At 37.2% G+C, this 16,180-nt stretch overlaps 1 protein-coding gene across 1 annotated transcript in view; it reads left to right on the top strand.

The window, feature by feature from the left end:
- LOC121419643 (cytochrome P450 2C15-like) overlaps positions 1-9,991 on the top strand; it is a 37,145-nt gene extending 27,154 nt beyond the window's left edge. The window contains exons 2-6 of the mRNA XM_041614101.1: positions 5,092-5,586; positions 6,760-7,015; positions 7,470-7,658; positions 8,105-8,237; positions 9,003-9,991. Of these exons, the coding sequence (XP_041470035.1) occupies positions 5,092-5,586; positions 6,760-7,015; positions 7,470-7,658; positions 8,105-8,237; positions 9,003-9,184 (1,255 nt within the window). The 3' untranslated portion in view covers positions 9,185-9,991. The remainder of the gene's footprint in view (positions 1-5,091; positions 5,587-6,759; positions 7,016-7,469; positions 7,659-8,104; positions 8,238-9,002) is intronic.
- The last annotated feature ends 6,189 nt before the right edge of the window (positions 9,992-16,180 follow it).

The following is a 16,180-nucleotide window of genomic DNA, read 5'->3' as shown; positions in this document are numbered from 1 at the left end:
TCAGTGTTCTACTTCGTAACCAAACTACTATGGTAATGACCCGTATCCAGGCAACAACGGATCTATTCTTTTATTCATCCCATCCAACATGGGTCTTTGGGCAGAAGTGCCTATGTAGGGACGACATTCTTGCCCCTGAGTAAATTTTTATTTACTATGACGGCGAAAGTTGAGTACACTGCAAAAACTCCGCGGTGTTGATTTAACACCAGCCCGGAATCCACACCAGAGAAGTTTTAAAAAACACCGGTTTTGGTATTAGTCTAACACCAGATAGGTGTTTATAAAACACCAAATAGTTTAAAATAGTGTTAAATCAACCCCGGAGCTTTTGCAGTGCTGATGACTTAACATGCTTCATAAGCAGAAACATTCTAATGAAATGGTATGATCTGATATTTCCTAGTGATTTTATGATCATAATCATTACTGTCATTAGCTAGTTGATCACGATGAATTTTATATATAATGAGAAATTGTTTCTTTTTTTTAGAGTAGCAAGGAGATGCTAATGATGTGATATTATAATGACATATTTGGGTTTTTCCTGCTCGGCCACAATCAAATTTTCATGATTGAAGTTTGAAAGTTTTGATCGACCTATAATTATGGCACAAGTTTAGAGGGATGTTTATTGCTTTTTGTTGGTATTGCTATTTATGCTTTTATAAATACCTTTTTTGAAGACCAAAGAATGGAATGACGCATTGGTATATGAATTTCTATTAATCAATCTTAGCAACATGTCTGAAGACGGAAGATGTCTACAAATCAAACAGAATATAATTGAAAAACGAACCAATGAATAAATAAAAAGATAAGTACGCAGATCGATGTATTGATATATAAATTGAAGTAGGCCCTACATAAGTTAAAAAGTAAATATTATGAATTATTCAATGAATAAATCAATTCTTAGCCTGTTTTGAATATAATGTATGTATTCAGAAATAAATATTTTGCCAAGACATAGACCTATAGGCATGATAGGCATGAATGAATAAAAAAATGAAATTAAATGAATAGATTAATGAATAGATTATTCAATCTTAGATATATAAATAAAATGGCAGATATTAGGCTTAAACATATAAACCTTATTAGTAAATGGATGACTAAAGGAATTTAAAACCGTGGAAAAAGTAATGTTTTCTAATGAATATATACACATTTGAATAATAAAAGATCGAAAATTCATTGATAATTAAGATACAATTAAATGCTTTTGAAATATACTTTGCTATAGGGGTAAGTGTATATCACCAGACCTCAATATGTAACCGCTATACATATTGCATTTACCATGTCTACCAAATTGCTCAGCTCTCGTGCGTTGTATATGTCATTTCGGAAGGCATAATGTAGCCAGAAGCAAGCCCGATAATAATTGTAATGCAATGATGTTGTCCCCGTGTGTTTAGCTATGGGCGTATACATTCTCGAGGCTTTATGACCGAAAGGCATGCAGGTGAAAAGATGTGTGTTTAGCGTACATGATATGATATTTCAGCGGGAATATATTTCTTGGGAGGGTGCTATTGAGAGAGATGACTCCAGAATTTGGTATATTTTCATGAAATAACAGTGGATGGTTTACGAACTTCGGGTACCATTCATTGTTAGGAGAAATGTCCATAATAGGGTTTATTATCAATATGAAAAAAGTAACCAATTAGTGTAAATACAACTGTTCTATGTATTTTTAAGTGATGGAGAGCCTTTTCTTCAATAACGACCCTCGAAATGTTTAAACAGTGCCATTTCCTTGTATTTCCTGAAGACTAAACCGCGACTTAATATTAGTGAGACGATATACTAATTATCATGATAACGATTTTACATAGCGTCTGCTGTATGGCGCCAACTTTTGTTTAGAAACATTGTTGTTACGCCGAAGATCAATGTAAATTAGTAGCCAGGGACCATATCATTATTATTCACATTCAAATAATAATATCAAATAATAATGATATCAAATAATAATGACATCAAATATGATATCATGTTTGACATGTCTGCCTTACGACACACCACGTAAGCCTACCACCATGTGTCATCTACTGTAGATGAACCTGAATATTGAATAACTCAGTTTGCCTGGTTTTCGGATGAATCATATCCACAAAGATTTTTCTCTGAAATGTTTATGCAATTTAAACAAACACTATTAATTTGTGATTTCTGATGAACTTTCCCCACAAATTAAAATTAATTTCATTACATATATTTCTCAGTCCGAAAACTATATTCACAGCATTGGCTAATTACCACAAGTACGGTGTCAACTCATGATTAATGTGTTATTTCAAACATGGCTAAGAGAGTTCAATTCCCAGAATATTCTTCAGCTATGAATTTTGCGAATGAACGCCTTGTTTTGCTGGAACATATATTTCTTTCATTGTTACGATTGTCTATAAATATACAGGAAATTATATTTACAAGATAAAACAAAATCCAAACTGACACACGCGCAATCACACACACCCACACCCGCGCACATGACTGCTTATTACACGAGCACTCATTCTCGCTCCCACTGACACAAAACAAAATACACATACGGATGGGTGTATCCCCCAGAAGTGATATTTACTCATACTGTATCTATACATACGCATTATACACCCTCTGTGTGTCCCACACTCGCACAAACTTACCCTCCCACTCATGTTTAACCCACACACACTTCCAATTCCACACGATGAGGTCACACTGTACCCTTCCATGTTTCTTGCTCATGCACACGCATATGGTGTGCAACATCTGTCTCTCCCACACTCACATAACCTCACACACACCCACACACACTCCAATTCATGCACCCACATTAGCCTTAAGGCTTATGCAAGTCTCCAACACCATATTTGAGGTCAAAGTGTGTAATTATGTCTAAAATCACTTATGTTACTTACTCCATGTCCGTTCCGTGTACGCATTCATGATGTTGACAACCTTTATCTCTCTGAAATGCACACACAAAACATCACACCCACATCCAATCACACCCATATTTGCCTTTGCTTGTCATTTCGATTTTTCACTTCTTTCTCGTATCGGCATGTGTAATTCTTTTTCAAAATGTTATTTTCCCTTTCTACCCCCTTCTCTCTTTGCGTATTTGTCTACCCTACCCCTAGTTTTATCCCACCTTGCTCACTTTCCCTTATTTTCTTTTCCTCTGGTTCTTCCATTCTTTCTGTTCTTTTTTTTAATGTATTTTGCTCCTTTTCCCAACTTCACATTTATCTTTTTTCACCCCACACATTTGTCCCTTTTTCTCTCACCTTTCCACTTTTCCCTTAATTCCTTTAAAAAATAATACTTTTTAATTCTCTTTTTTTTTGGGGGGGGGCTCATTTTCACACCTCTCTCCTCTCTCCTAATTTCTTGCCCACTAATGCTTCCTTTTCTTCCCCGCTTTTACTGTCTAAATTTTTCTTAACACTTTCGCATCCCTCCTTTTCCCCTCTTTTAATTTTCGTCTTTTCTCCGTGTTCCCTCCTATCTATATGTCTTCATCCCCTCTCTCTCTTTGCCTTCCCTCCCCTCTCCCATTCTTTCTCTCGCCTCTATACTTGATGCAAAAAACAAACTCAAAATGGGTTGTGTAATGAGAATTGATATGCAATGCGACCCTGTCCAATATCAATTTGACATGACTCAAGATCGAGCAACGCTTCCCAACAAACCTTACGCATACGAAGCGGACGAGCAAAGGCAGCGCCAGGATATAGAAATAGAAGGGGGGAGGGCAAGAAGAACCAAATTTGACTTCTTTTTTTAATAGGATATCATAGATTTATACTGTAGTCCAGGTCCTCATTTGATGTTTTTTATCTACCATATTTTATTGTCTACTGTGCTTGCGTATGCATGTTTTTCGTCACTTGAAAGATGAATTTCTACGACAAAAACCTCTCACTTTCAATAGTCTCTCATATACTCCTCTTTTCCACATTCCCTTGCTTATTGATATGTTTGTATCATTGTTTTAGTCACATAGGACTACATAATCACAGGGAGAGGGAGTCGTCCCTCTGACCCGCTGCCGACAGTGACGCCACTCAGTGAAATTCATTTTTTTTTATGTAATTAGTTTTTCTTAACTCTTTACAATACCCTATTTGTATACATATTTTTGACATAATATGTCAATTTTTATCATTTAAAATAATCATTAAGTTATACGACACAGTCCTCCCTTTTAAACACCACCCCCTCTTACACCATTCTCCTTTTTTTCATTCTCTACTTTGTTTATTTTTATTCTATGATTACTTACAAATCATCGTGAGAGGAAAATAGCCCCTCTGCCCCGCCACCGATCGTGACGTCACTCACAATGAATAAGCCCCGAATAGGACAAGTAGCAAGATAAATCGTCCAGCCTACGAGATGGGCTGACTGGGCATGCTGGGGACGAGATGGGATGTATCAGATGGGGGATGAATGTAGTCTGGGACTTTAACGGGAGTGATCTGGAAAGGGGGATATCGCTTTGGTTTTTTTTTAACTTAACGTTATATGTGAAAGAATGTACCTTCAATCCGATGAAGGGAGGGGGGGGGGGGGAGAAAGAGAGGGGGTAATGTCAGGATTCGATAGGTGAGCATATTATCTCTGTTTCCAGGCCTGTGAGAGACTCAGAGGGATATATCGTGGGTTATAATGTGTGTCAGAGAGCTAAAGAGAACGGGAGAGGGAGAGAGACAGAAGAGAGAAAGAGAGCGAGGTGGATTCCGAAGAGAGTGGAAAGAAGATCGATTCAAATAAACGTTTATAGCTATCTTTTATTTGTAGATTTTCATCATTTAAATGGAAAACGGGGTGGAAAAGGGCAGTAACAATCGCGGTGAACATTAGTGTTTGACTTATATTCTGCTCATTTTCCTTGAAGGACGGCAGAATTGTATCAAGCAATTTTCTAGTAACTTCCGCAGAATCTTTGGTTTTAATTGGCTTTTGAGTAATGTTGCCATGAGATGATCAGTACGACCTTGCCATATGACCTAGACCTTTGGGACTTCTCAAAACCAACCGATCAGTCCGGTTAAAGAAAAATAATGCACTCGTCTGATGATTCTGGAGATATACGACAAGTACGTCGAGTTCTAGTCTTGTCATTATTGTATTAATATATTGTTTTCATCTTTTGCCCATTCCAGGTAGTATAGCATGGCAGAATGGCGAACCTTGGAAGGAACATCGTCGTTTCATGAACAAAACTCTACGAACCCTTGGTATGGGGAGCAGTCTGATGGGTGAACGGATCCACGAAGAATGTCTCCACATGTGTGATTACCTTGATAAACAAGGGGAAACCCCCATCAACCCTGAACAAATGATGGTCTGCATGACCTGCAACATCATGAGTGCCATCGTCCTGGGGAAGCGCTACGACTTCGACGACGCGCGATTCGTGAAGTTGCGCAAAGACTGCAAGGAAATCCTCACGAACCTTTCAAATACTTCTATCTACAACATATTGCCTTTCCTCTACCATACGCGCCTGTGTAAGCTGTACAGAGAAGCCGTGGAAAACGTGACAGCCTACGTCAAGAATGAAGTCAGAGAACACGACAGGTATGGTGAAGGCTTCCGGATTACATTGATCTTTTTCCTGTTTTACATCACATTATGGCTGGGCGGACTCATCTGAAGTCCCAACTGGACAATAGCTTTCTCACAATTTACATTTTTATAGGTCAAAGCTTTCCAATAAATGAGTAAAGTGACAACCCACCCTGCTATTCTGCATGGCCCGATGTTTGATTCTCCTTTTTTGATATAACCCCTTGACGCTCTGACTTCGTCAATTGCGTATATAACTGATACATTTTCACACGAGAAATTATCACCCCCGCACACACACACATATATAAAACACCAATCCCGAACCTTAGATAGTGGTCTTAGTAAGGGTTCAAGTAAATGACCAATACAAAAAACGAAATCAACAGATCCAATCTTAAATACACCATGTACATAGAGACGTATCTCTGCAAAGTCTTAATTAAAAAAATACTTCAGAAATTCTGCATGCACCCGTTCTTTTTCTTTGCCCCATGTTTCCCACATTTTCCTCCAGGTAAAACAAATCCAGAGGTTGTTTCATAAAGTTGTTCGTGTGCTTTTGAACAACTTTATGTATACACTGCGGCTGGAGATCTACTCGGAAAGTTGTATGGATCTTGGCCTGTTTCTGAATGGTTACAGAACAGGTATAAAGCAAATAATGCTCAGGAAAGAGGGTGGACTATGAAGACAACTGGGTGTAGAGATACTGGTCGGAGGCAGTAGTCTAGAACTTGCCTCCGTTTGTGAAGATGCAATGCTGTATGAAAGAGCATTTTAGTCCTGTCTTGGTGAAGAGAATTCCTCCAGAACAAGTGATTCACGATTGCGGATTTATATTTCCACCCAGTTTTATAATAATGATAATAATAATATTCCGCGTTTATATAGCGCTTAATGCATCGGAATGACGTCTCTAAGCGCTTTACAGACATGTAAATACCCCGATCATCGGATTCTTGCATGCCCGCATACAATGTATGTTCCTTCTCCACTTCCTGGGGAGCATTCCAACAAGAGTTCCAAGACTCAATTGCTATAGGCATACTACATATGGGCTTTCACATCCTACCAGGTACCCATTTAACACCTGGGTGGACAGTGGCAAAGTGAAAAAGATTTTTCGTAATATCTAACAAGCAACTGTAACATAATCATCAACAATCTTATTCTCTTTTACAGGTCATTTAACAATAACTCTTTACGTGACGTCGTTGATTACTACCTGAGAGAAATCAAGAGAGGAGAAAGGGAAAACGAAAGTGAATGCGAAGACGAAATCGCAGAGGATAAGAATGGGGAGAGAGTTCGCTACATTAATGATCAGTTCTGCTGGAGAGGGGTGTTAGATCTCCTGATAGCTGGTGTTGACACGTCATCCAACCATATGATGTGGACCATGCTACACCTGGCATATTCCCCGGAGATTCAAGAAAAGGTTGGTGTTGGGTACCTTTGACCCATTGGATACACTGCAGAAAAGAGTAATCTTAACCCTTTGGCCCTGTTGCATAAAAGTTACCATTTTGGTAACTTTGGCCTTCAGCGGTAACTACCATGGAATCCTTCATTCTAATTGGCTGTTGATCATCGTTACCATGGCAGTTACCAGTGTAGGGCAAAGATACAATAATTGTAACTTTTATGCAGCGGGGCTCTGGATTGCAGAGGGTGGAGATATGTTGTGGAGTATTTTAGGTCTCAGTCATTCGTCCCAAATACAACTTGTTGTAAACACTTTTGTTTCTAAACACTTATTCGCAACACCACGTTCTCGGCACGTCTTCTGTGCGTTTGTTGTTTGGTCATGTATAGATTGCGATACGTCCATCCTTTTTTCTACCGTAATATCACGCAATTATTCAAAGATATATTTTTGATGTTTTTCACAGGCTCGAGCGCAAATCGACGAGGTGGTTAGTCGCGATCGTCTACCGACCCTTGAGGATCGGCCACGACTACCGTATATCACGGCCATCGCTCAAGAGGTTCTCCGTACGAGCATCGGAACAACAACGGTGCCGCACCATACGACGCAAGACACGTATTTGAACGAGTACTTCATTCCAAAGGGGACTATGGTAAGTCTGCAAGCTCTAAATTTTGTAGGAGATTGGGATGCAGATGGGATGTGTGTCAATGACACGATGTCTCTCACTGAGTTTTCTGAAAAAGCCAGAATTTGAAAGATAGAAGATGCACGTTTGTCTGGAGACAAAATCTCCCTCAGATTTTTTTAACAGATTACCTTCTCTTCTGCTTGTCAAAATTACGAATTAGCAGCCCGTAAAAGTATGATTCTGGATCCGCACCACATGATGATTGTGCTTCTGATGCTCATGATGCTGCTGATGACGATACCACTGCTACTAGAGATACAATCGATGTCGATAATGACGCTAATTACGTTCACCAAACTTTTCATAGAAAATGGAGAAACGTGCTGATTCATTCTCATTCCGAAAATGATTAATATTCGTCTTTTGGAAGTAAAACCTTTTTATCCCCTTCTCGTTCAATATTTCAGGTTCTTGGCAATCTATGGAGTTTAAATCATGACCCGGAAGTGTTTGAAGAACCGCATCTCTTCCGCCCGTCAAGATTCCTAGCAGAAGATGGCAGCCTAAAAGGTCTTAATAACATCAAAACATTCGGTATAGGTAAGACAATCATAAACCATTTTTTCTCGGCCTCCTTTGTTTTTTCTCTGTTATTTTTCAGATCGAATAGTTTAAAATGTCCTAAGATCCCATTCACAATGATATGTGTATAAAATGATTTTAGATCAAACTTTTACGCGCAGATTTTGAATGATCTTTTCAGTCGACCTGGGTTTGGTTTGTGAATAATTGCAAGTGAATAAAAATGAAAAATAATTTCATATAAACATGAATCCTTGCGACTATTTATATGGAGAGCTGTAAGGATTTTTCTCGGAGGCATGCAGAATTCTTCGATCTCATAAAAGCATTGGCATGTGGGTTTTTGTGTATTGTATTAGGGACTAGTGGATTGTTCGGTAAGAATTATCATGTTAACTTGCTTTGCGTTCACACACGAAATATAACGTGAAACAACGCGAGACATTTAGCATGCCATAACTCAACTATTGTTGATATATCACCCGATCTTTTTAAACGTCGTTGATTTCCCCCAAATAATGTCTTTCCCCAAAATATATATTATTGAAAATAATGGTCTTGATCAATGCACTAAAATCATCCTTTGCATCAAATTGATGAATTTCACATGAATTACGTACAAGGTTAATGACATACTGGAGAAAATTGATAAAACTGTAAACTAAACAACTAAGAACCAAGATGTACTTACGTGTCGGTCGACTAGTGGACATGCTAATAGAAAAATCCCTGCTACCTTTTAACTCCAAGGACCAAATTATTTGCCATCTTTTGTTTCTTCAGGTCCCAGGAAGTGTCCTGGTGAACCCCTGGCGCAGCAGGAAAACTTCCTCATCATGTCCACCCTGCTTCACCAATATAAACTCGTTTTGGCAGAAGGTGACCCGATCCCTGACATTCGTGGCCGAATCCAGGGCATGATGCTTCGACCTGATATATACAGGTTAAGATTCATACGCCGATAGCCAACGAAACCTCCCGAAAGTCCCCGATTCCCGACTTACAAGGCCAAATACAGGGTATATGATCGTCCAACCTGATACGACTTGAGTTTGTACGCTGTTGTACGAGTCACCGAAGCCTTCCGAAACATTCCGAATCGCAACGTGTTTCCTATCGAATGAATCGGATGAAAGTGTCAGTCTAAGTAATGTAGTTGATGTTTTATTTAAATAGGTACAATTTGACACTTACAAACTCCAAGAGAAGGGAAAAGTTATCTTCAATGAATCTTTTTCCCGTTTGCAATTAATTTCAACTCTGCAACTGATTGCATGTCTGCTCCCTGGCAGTAAACTACAGACTTGTCATGGAAATCCACAATCAATTTATTGCAAATTAATTGCTTAATTTGTAAATGTCCTAAATATATATGTAAGTATTATTTTAATCAATCTGCAAATTTGATTTCAGATTTGTATGTCAATGTTAGGTAAATGTGAATTATGAAAAAAAATTGCTGAATAGAACGGGAATCATTATTGTTTAGTATCACCAAAAACCTTTTAACTTAGACGACCTCATTGGAGGTGACCATTGTAATCATGAAATCAATTTACTGTAATTCTTTACAAAACACTTTAATGCCTCTAACTCACAATAATTGAAATTTGAATAAAATGTGGAAAATTGAATTGTTTTACAATCGGCATTCATTGCGTAAATTTGAAGTATAATTATAATGATCATGGAAATATCTTACTGCTTTCCTTCTAGTCTCTGTGCATATAGGACTTCTTTATATCTGTTAATATGCTGCTGTAGATAAAAAGCAGCTGAAAATAATTAAAGGGGAATGAAACTTTTGGAACAAATAGGCCTGTGTAAAAACAGAAAAATCAAAGAATAAGAATAAAGAAAGTTTGAGAAAAATGGACAAATAATGAGAAAGATAATGAGCATTTGAATATTACAATCACTAATGGCATGGAGATCCTCCCATTGGGAATGCGACAAGGATGTGTGATGTCACTGATGAACAACTTTCCCTTTGGTGGACTATAAAATACCCTCAAAATGTGTCTTTTTGCTTTTTTTATGATGATACAAACTCTTTATCCATGATGTATTCTTTAACAAGTGGAATGCCTCTGGCCGTCTCACCTGCATCACGCGGTTCAATATAGCAGCAGTGCTGACTTTGAATACTACTCTAACTCGCACAAGATGTTCAGTGATACATGGTTACTCTTATGTCCACTTTTTATGAACTAGACCAATAAACTTACAGAGATATGATGGTTATTCAACAAAAAACCCAACATGGCCAAAGTTCATTGACCTTACATGACCTTTGACCTTGATCATGTGACCTGAAACTCGCACAGGATGTTCAGTGATACTTGATTACTCTTATGTACAAGTTTCATGAATCAGATCCATAAACTTTTAAAGTTATGATGGTAATTCAACAGATACACCCAATTCGGCCAAAGTTCATTGACCTTTGACCTTGGTCATGTGACCTGAAACGCGCATTGGATGTTCAGTGATACTTAATTACTCTAATGTCCAAGTTTAATGAACTAGACCAATAAACTTTCAAAGTTATGATGGTAATTCAACAGATACCCCCGATTCGGCCAAAGTTCATTGACCCTAAATGACCTTTGACCTTAATCATGAGACCTGAAACTTGCACAAAATGTTCAGCGATGCTTGATTACTATTATGTCCAAGTTTCATGAATCAGATCCATAAACTTTCAAAGTTATGATGGGAATTCAACAGATATCCCCAATTCGGCCAAAGTTCATTGACCCTAAATGACCTTTGACCTTGGTCATGTGACGTGAAACTCATGCAGGATGTTCAGTGATACTTTATTAACCTTATGTCCAAGTTTCATGAACTAGGTCCATATTCAAATGCTCATAACTTTCTCATTATTTGTCCGATTTTTCTCAAACTTTTGGTGATCTGTTTCTGTGACTTTTCTGTTTTCACACAAGCTATCTTGTTCTAATGGTTTCATTCTCCTTCAATGAAAATTAGACGAAAGTCTTTGGATTTTAACTGCTACCAAAACATGTAGTTAAAAGGTTTAGAAGACAGTGTATATGATGAAGAAATAACGAATAAGATAAAGTAGGTAATAAATGTAGAGGCATATTTATAAGTTGTTAAACAGATGTACAACTTAAACTGTGGACTAAACTCTTTAATTTAGCGGTTCGATGATTTACAGTAGCGCCATCAGTGGTACGGAGATACTCAATTACACCACACTCTGGTATCAATGATAGCAATGGTAGTTACGATGAGTACATTAGGCTGTATGATAGTTTAGTCCGTTTTTTTTTCTTTTACAAAGTTTTAGAATGAAAATAATTACAAATAGTAAAATGCTTTTATTACTGTAAAGAAAAAATATTTAAAATGAAAACGGAGTGAATTGCTTTTTTTGCCCCAAACTACCTCACATGCATCAAAGATCTGTGATATGAAGAATGATCACAATACATATTATTTTTCTCACAGGGTTTTTTGCGTAGCTATGTGTCAGAAGAATCTTTTCTATGCAACTGTTTCTTGTATTTGCCGACTTTGTCTGTATATATTGCTGCATATGAAATTGTAAAAGCGAGTCATTATTTTTCCATATGTTTTTGTGTCACTTATAGCCTTCATATTATGTTCCTATGCCATAAACCGTAGACTTTACATTGAGCAGTTGAATTACTATCTTTTCATCATCATCATCATCATTTTCTTCTTCTACTACGACTAATACTACTACTACTACTACTACTACTTCTTCTACTCTTCAGTATCCTCCTCCTCCTCCCCCTCCTCTTTCTTCTTCTTCTTCTTCTTCTTCTCCTCCTCCTTCTCTTCCTTCTTCTCCTTCTTCTTCTTCTTCCTTTTCTTCTTCTTTTTCTTCTTCTCTTCCTTCTTCTTCCTCTTCTGTGTCTTTCGGTTTTCCTCCTTTCTCATATATATTCTACAAACCCGCCATTGCTCATCGTAAATATCACGACTTTGTGTGCGACGATTGCCTTTATGATTTTAAAGTACTTCAATACTTGATTTTACGTTTGCTTTATGGTCAGTTTAGACCGTTACTGTAATTGGTCCTTTTTTAATCACGTGGTTTAATGGATGATTTAAATTGCTTCATTGTGTGTGCGTGCCATCGTGGGTGTATGTATATAAAAATGAATTTACTTGGTCTTTCATTATTGTGCATTTCAAATGTACAACTATTATCACTATCGTGAGGGTCAATGTGACTACGTAGAGGATGTAAATAGACTTATTAATTATGATTTAAATAGCGAATTATACAACTCTTTTTTATTAGCTAATGCTCGAGAGATTTTAAGACTAATCATGAAGATTGTAATGTAATTCTAAGAATTGTAACTACCAAAATGATATAGTATACCTGTGTTCCCTTCTATTTTATCAGGGCCCCGTTGCAGAAAGAGTTGCAATCAAACGCAACTCTAAAAATCACGCGCAACTTGATTTTCAACCAATCAACAGCGCGCATTTTTGACTTACGATTGATTTTTTGATTTGCGTTTAAACGCAATTCTTTCTGCAACGGGCCCCAGGTGCCAAAATTTATTGTTCATCTCTTTGATAATGCATTAAAATCATTCGTGTTTCTATTAATAAGTACAACTCATTTTTTAATTTTGTCAAAGGAATATACATTGTAATTGATTATTAAATGAGCACCTGTTTGAGCGTTTGAAACTTTTGGGAAGGGAATTGGTGAGTTTATTTTTCCATTGCTAATACCCTCGCCTTGCTTTTTTATTGATTGATACAAATGACAAATAACTTGCCAAATTCGTTTAGTTATTTTGGTAGTCTAATAAAATTAATATTCCTTTCTACCGAAAAGCCATGTTATCATAAATGGTTCCGTCATGTTGGTTGTCTATAACAAATGGTTATGTAATTATATGAGTGTACTTCGTCCACGATTACACGATATTTGCATTTTGCAACTCATGTGTGTTATCTTTTCTCAATATCCATTTATGAAGAAGAACTGTATATTGTATACGTACACTGTATACTTTATATATTTTTAACTAATCAGTACTCTTCTTATTAGTCTAAAACATTTTTTTTAATTCAGATGACATTTGTTTTTATAAATAAGGTAATTTAAAGTACGCACAATGATGTTATTCCCAATCATTGTGAATGCACAACATACTTGTTCCATAAATAAAACGAACAGGGTCCCTTCTAAAAGCAAACAGTAATACAGGGTAGCTTTTTAAATATTTTTATCGTATGACCTTTTCTAGCCAGTTCTGTTGTTTTTATCATGTAGATAATGTAACGTGACTGTTATATGCGTCTTGTATTCGTATGCTTATTTTCCTCTTAATTTGCTGTGTGATCGTGGTCAATTTGAAACATGACGGATTTACTGTTATATGTGTCTGTAAATATTTACGAGTAACGCTATGGGTCTTCAAAAATATAGATTTTATATTTTTATATATATTCTATGAGTTTCATACTTTTTCGCTCATAATCTTGGCATGTAAGTTGGATAGCCACTGTCTCAGTACATCCCATTCTTGAGCTGATTGTGTGTGATACTCCTTCTTAATGTTCATTTTATTTATGCTTTTGATTTTGCCTTTTGATATCTGCATTCTCTTAGAAAGTAAGGTAGTCCTATGGATTTAGGTCGTATAAACTTTTAAAACACGATGAAAGAATATTGAATGTTTCAATCACAAAGTCGTTGTAATGTTCATGAAAATAATGTTTGCGTCAAATAAATGCCACAGGATCCTATTACAGGTAAATGTCATTGATGTTCGCTTGGTCTAGAAGCAGTAATTTGGTCTACTTCTAGAATAGTCTGATACCACACGGGCCATGCCCATTCGGTTTACTTTTCGTTTAATCTTGGCCTAATGCCAACTTAGTCAAAATTCTCACTAAGTGTAATGCCTATGTAGTTGGTCGTATTTCGATTTTTTTTCTTGTCAAATTTTCCTCGGAAAATGTGCCCCCCCCCCTTGGCAACACGCCAAGGTGGTCAGACCTAGTGGATATTAGACGAAATGGGTATAGCCCAAATGGTTATTAGACAAAATGGTTAATGGGCTAAATAGCAATTAGACCGAAGTGTACACTCTAAAAAATGAAGTTTTGTCTAGTTCAAATTTGAACGAGGAAAATCAGCACTCCGAAGTGCAGTCACTATACACGCTCTTTAAGAGCTGAATTAGCACTTCATTTTTTAGTGTAAGTAGACGATCTGGTAACAGACGTAGTAGGATTGGACCATGTGGGATGAGTCCAAACGGAAAGGCATCGAAGTGGGTGAAAACCACTCAGTAATTTATTTTCAAGTCCCTGGTTCAACTGCTGTGAGGCAACATTTATTTTCTGTCATATTGATACCATATTGTATAGCGCCATGCGACCCGATTTTATATTGAACTTTAATTCAGTAAACTGGCTATTAGGTAATTTACACAAAACTCTTGAAAAGAAAAGCGTATTCTACTTGTTTTAGTTTACATATCATTATCATTTTCCACTTTATAAGAATTACGTCACAGATGAAGTCTAGTTGTATGTCACAAGAAATTCATAAACAATATTCCATCTCTCTCTCTCTCTACATAATATCAAAATTTTTGTTATATCAGTAGGATTTTCATTTCAACTCTCACTTGTGTGTGAGCGTATTATGACACAACTTTTATTTACTGAATTAATGAAAATGAATCATGATATTTGTGGAGAATGGAGTTTAAAGGTATGACGAATATTATTCAAATGACGAAACTTGCTTGTTTAAAGCTTTCTGAGAATGTTGAATGCATATTCTATCTCGTAACTTTCACAAAATGATATTTGCGTAGTAACGCAAAATAAAAAAAACATGATGTAATCGAAAATGCGATCTTTTATTTATTATTTCGGTGTACATTTATTCTTTTCCTATCTCTCTCTCTCTCTCTTTATTTATTTAATTATTATTTTATTTTTGGGGGGATGGGTACACCATCTTTGTTAGGGAAATACAGAGCGATAAATAAATTGTAAGTGTGCGTGCACATGCGCGTTCCGAAGTGAGTGCGAGAAAGGGGGAATTTGAGAAGAGATAGAGAATATTGTGAGAGTGAGGGGAGTTTGTTGTGGGTATGGATAGGTATGTGTGTGTGTGTTTGTGTATGTGTGTGTGTGAATACCAGAGAGAGATAGAGAAAGAGTGGCGGGGGGTGGAAAATGTGAAAAGATGGGGTATTAAAAGAGGAGAGGTAGAGACTGGTGCATGAAAGATAGAACTTTCATGAGAAAAAGAGTATGTGGGTGTAGATGTGGGTGAGAGAGAGCACGCGACAGAGAGAATGAGAATGTGAAAAAGAGTGAGTGTGTGAGAGTGAGGGAGAGATGTGTGTGGGTGTGTGAGGCAGAGTTTGTATGAGGAGAGTGTGGGTGAGAGAGTGGGGATTGAAACGTGTGTGTGTGAGAGTGGGGTGTATAAAGGGGGGAGAGGTTGATACTAGTATGTGTGAGAGATGAAGAGTTTGTAAGAGGAGAGTACGTGGGTGGATGTGGGAGAGAGAATGGTACAAAAGACTATGTGAGACAGGTGGGGGTATAAACGATAGAGACTGGTGTATGAAAGAGGGTAGGGGTGTATGAGGAGAGTAATAAGGTACGTGTGATTGAGAGAGATAGAATGGTGGAAAGGAGTGCATGAGAGAGAAGGGCGTTATAAAAGGGGAGAGATAGACTGATGTACGAAAGAGATGAAGAGTTTGCAGGAGGAGTGTGTGTGTGTGTGTGTGTGTGTGTGTGTGTGTGTGTTGGTGCGAGATAGTGGGCGAAAAGACTGAGTGTGTAAGAAAAGGGCGAGTGTAAAAGGAGAAAAGATTCAGACCTTCGTGTGTGAAAGGAGAAAAGTATATATGATTGTATGAGGAGGTGGGTGTAGGTGAGAGAGATACAATGGTGGAAAAGAG

Source organism: Lytechinus variegatus, chromosome 8 (assembly GCF_018143015.1).
Source record: "Lytechinus variegatus isolate NC3 chromosome 8, Lvar_3.0, whole genome shotgun sequence".
Taxonomy (NCBI): Eukaryota; Metazoa; Echinodermata; class Echinoidea; order Temnopleuroida; family Toxopneustidae; genus Lytechinus; species Lytechinus variegatus.
The sequence above is the reverse complement of the archived record's forward strand: the minus strand, read 5'-3'. Positions and strand labels throughout refer to the sequence as shown.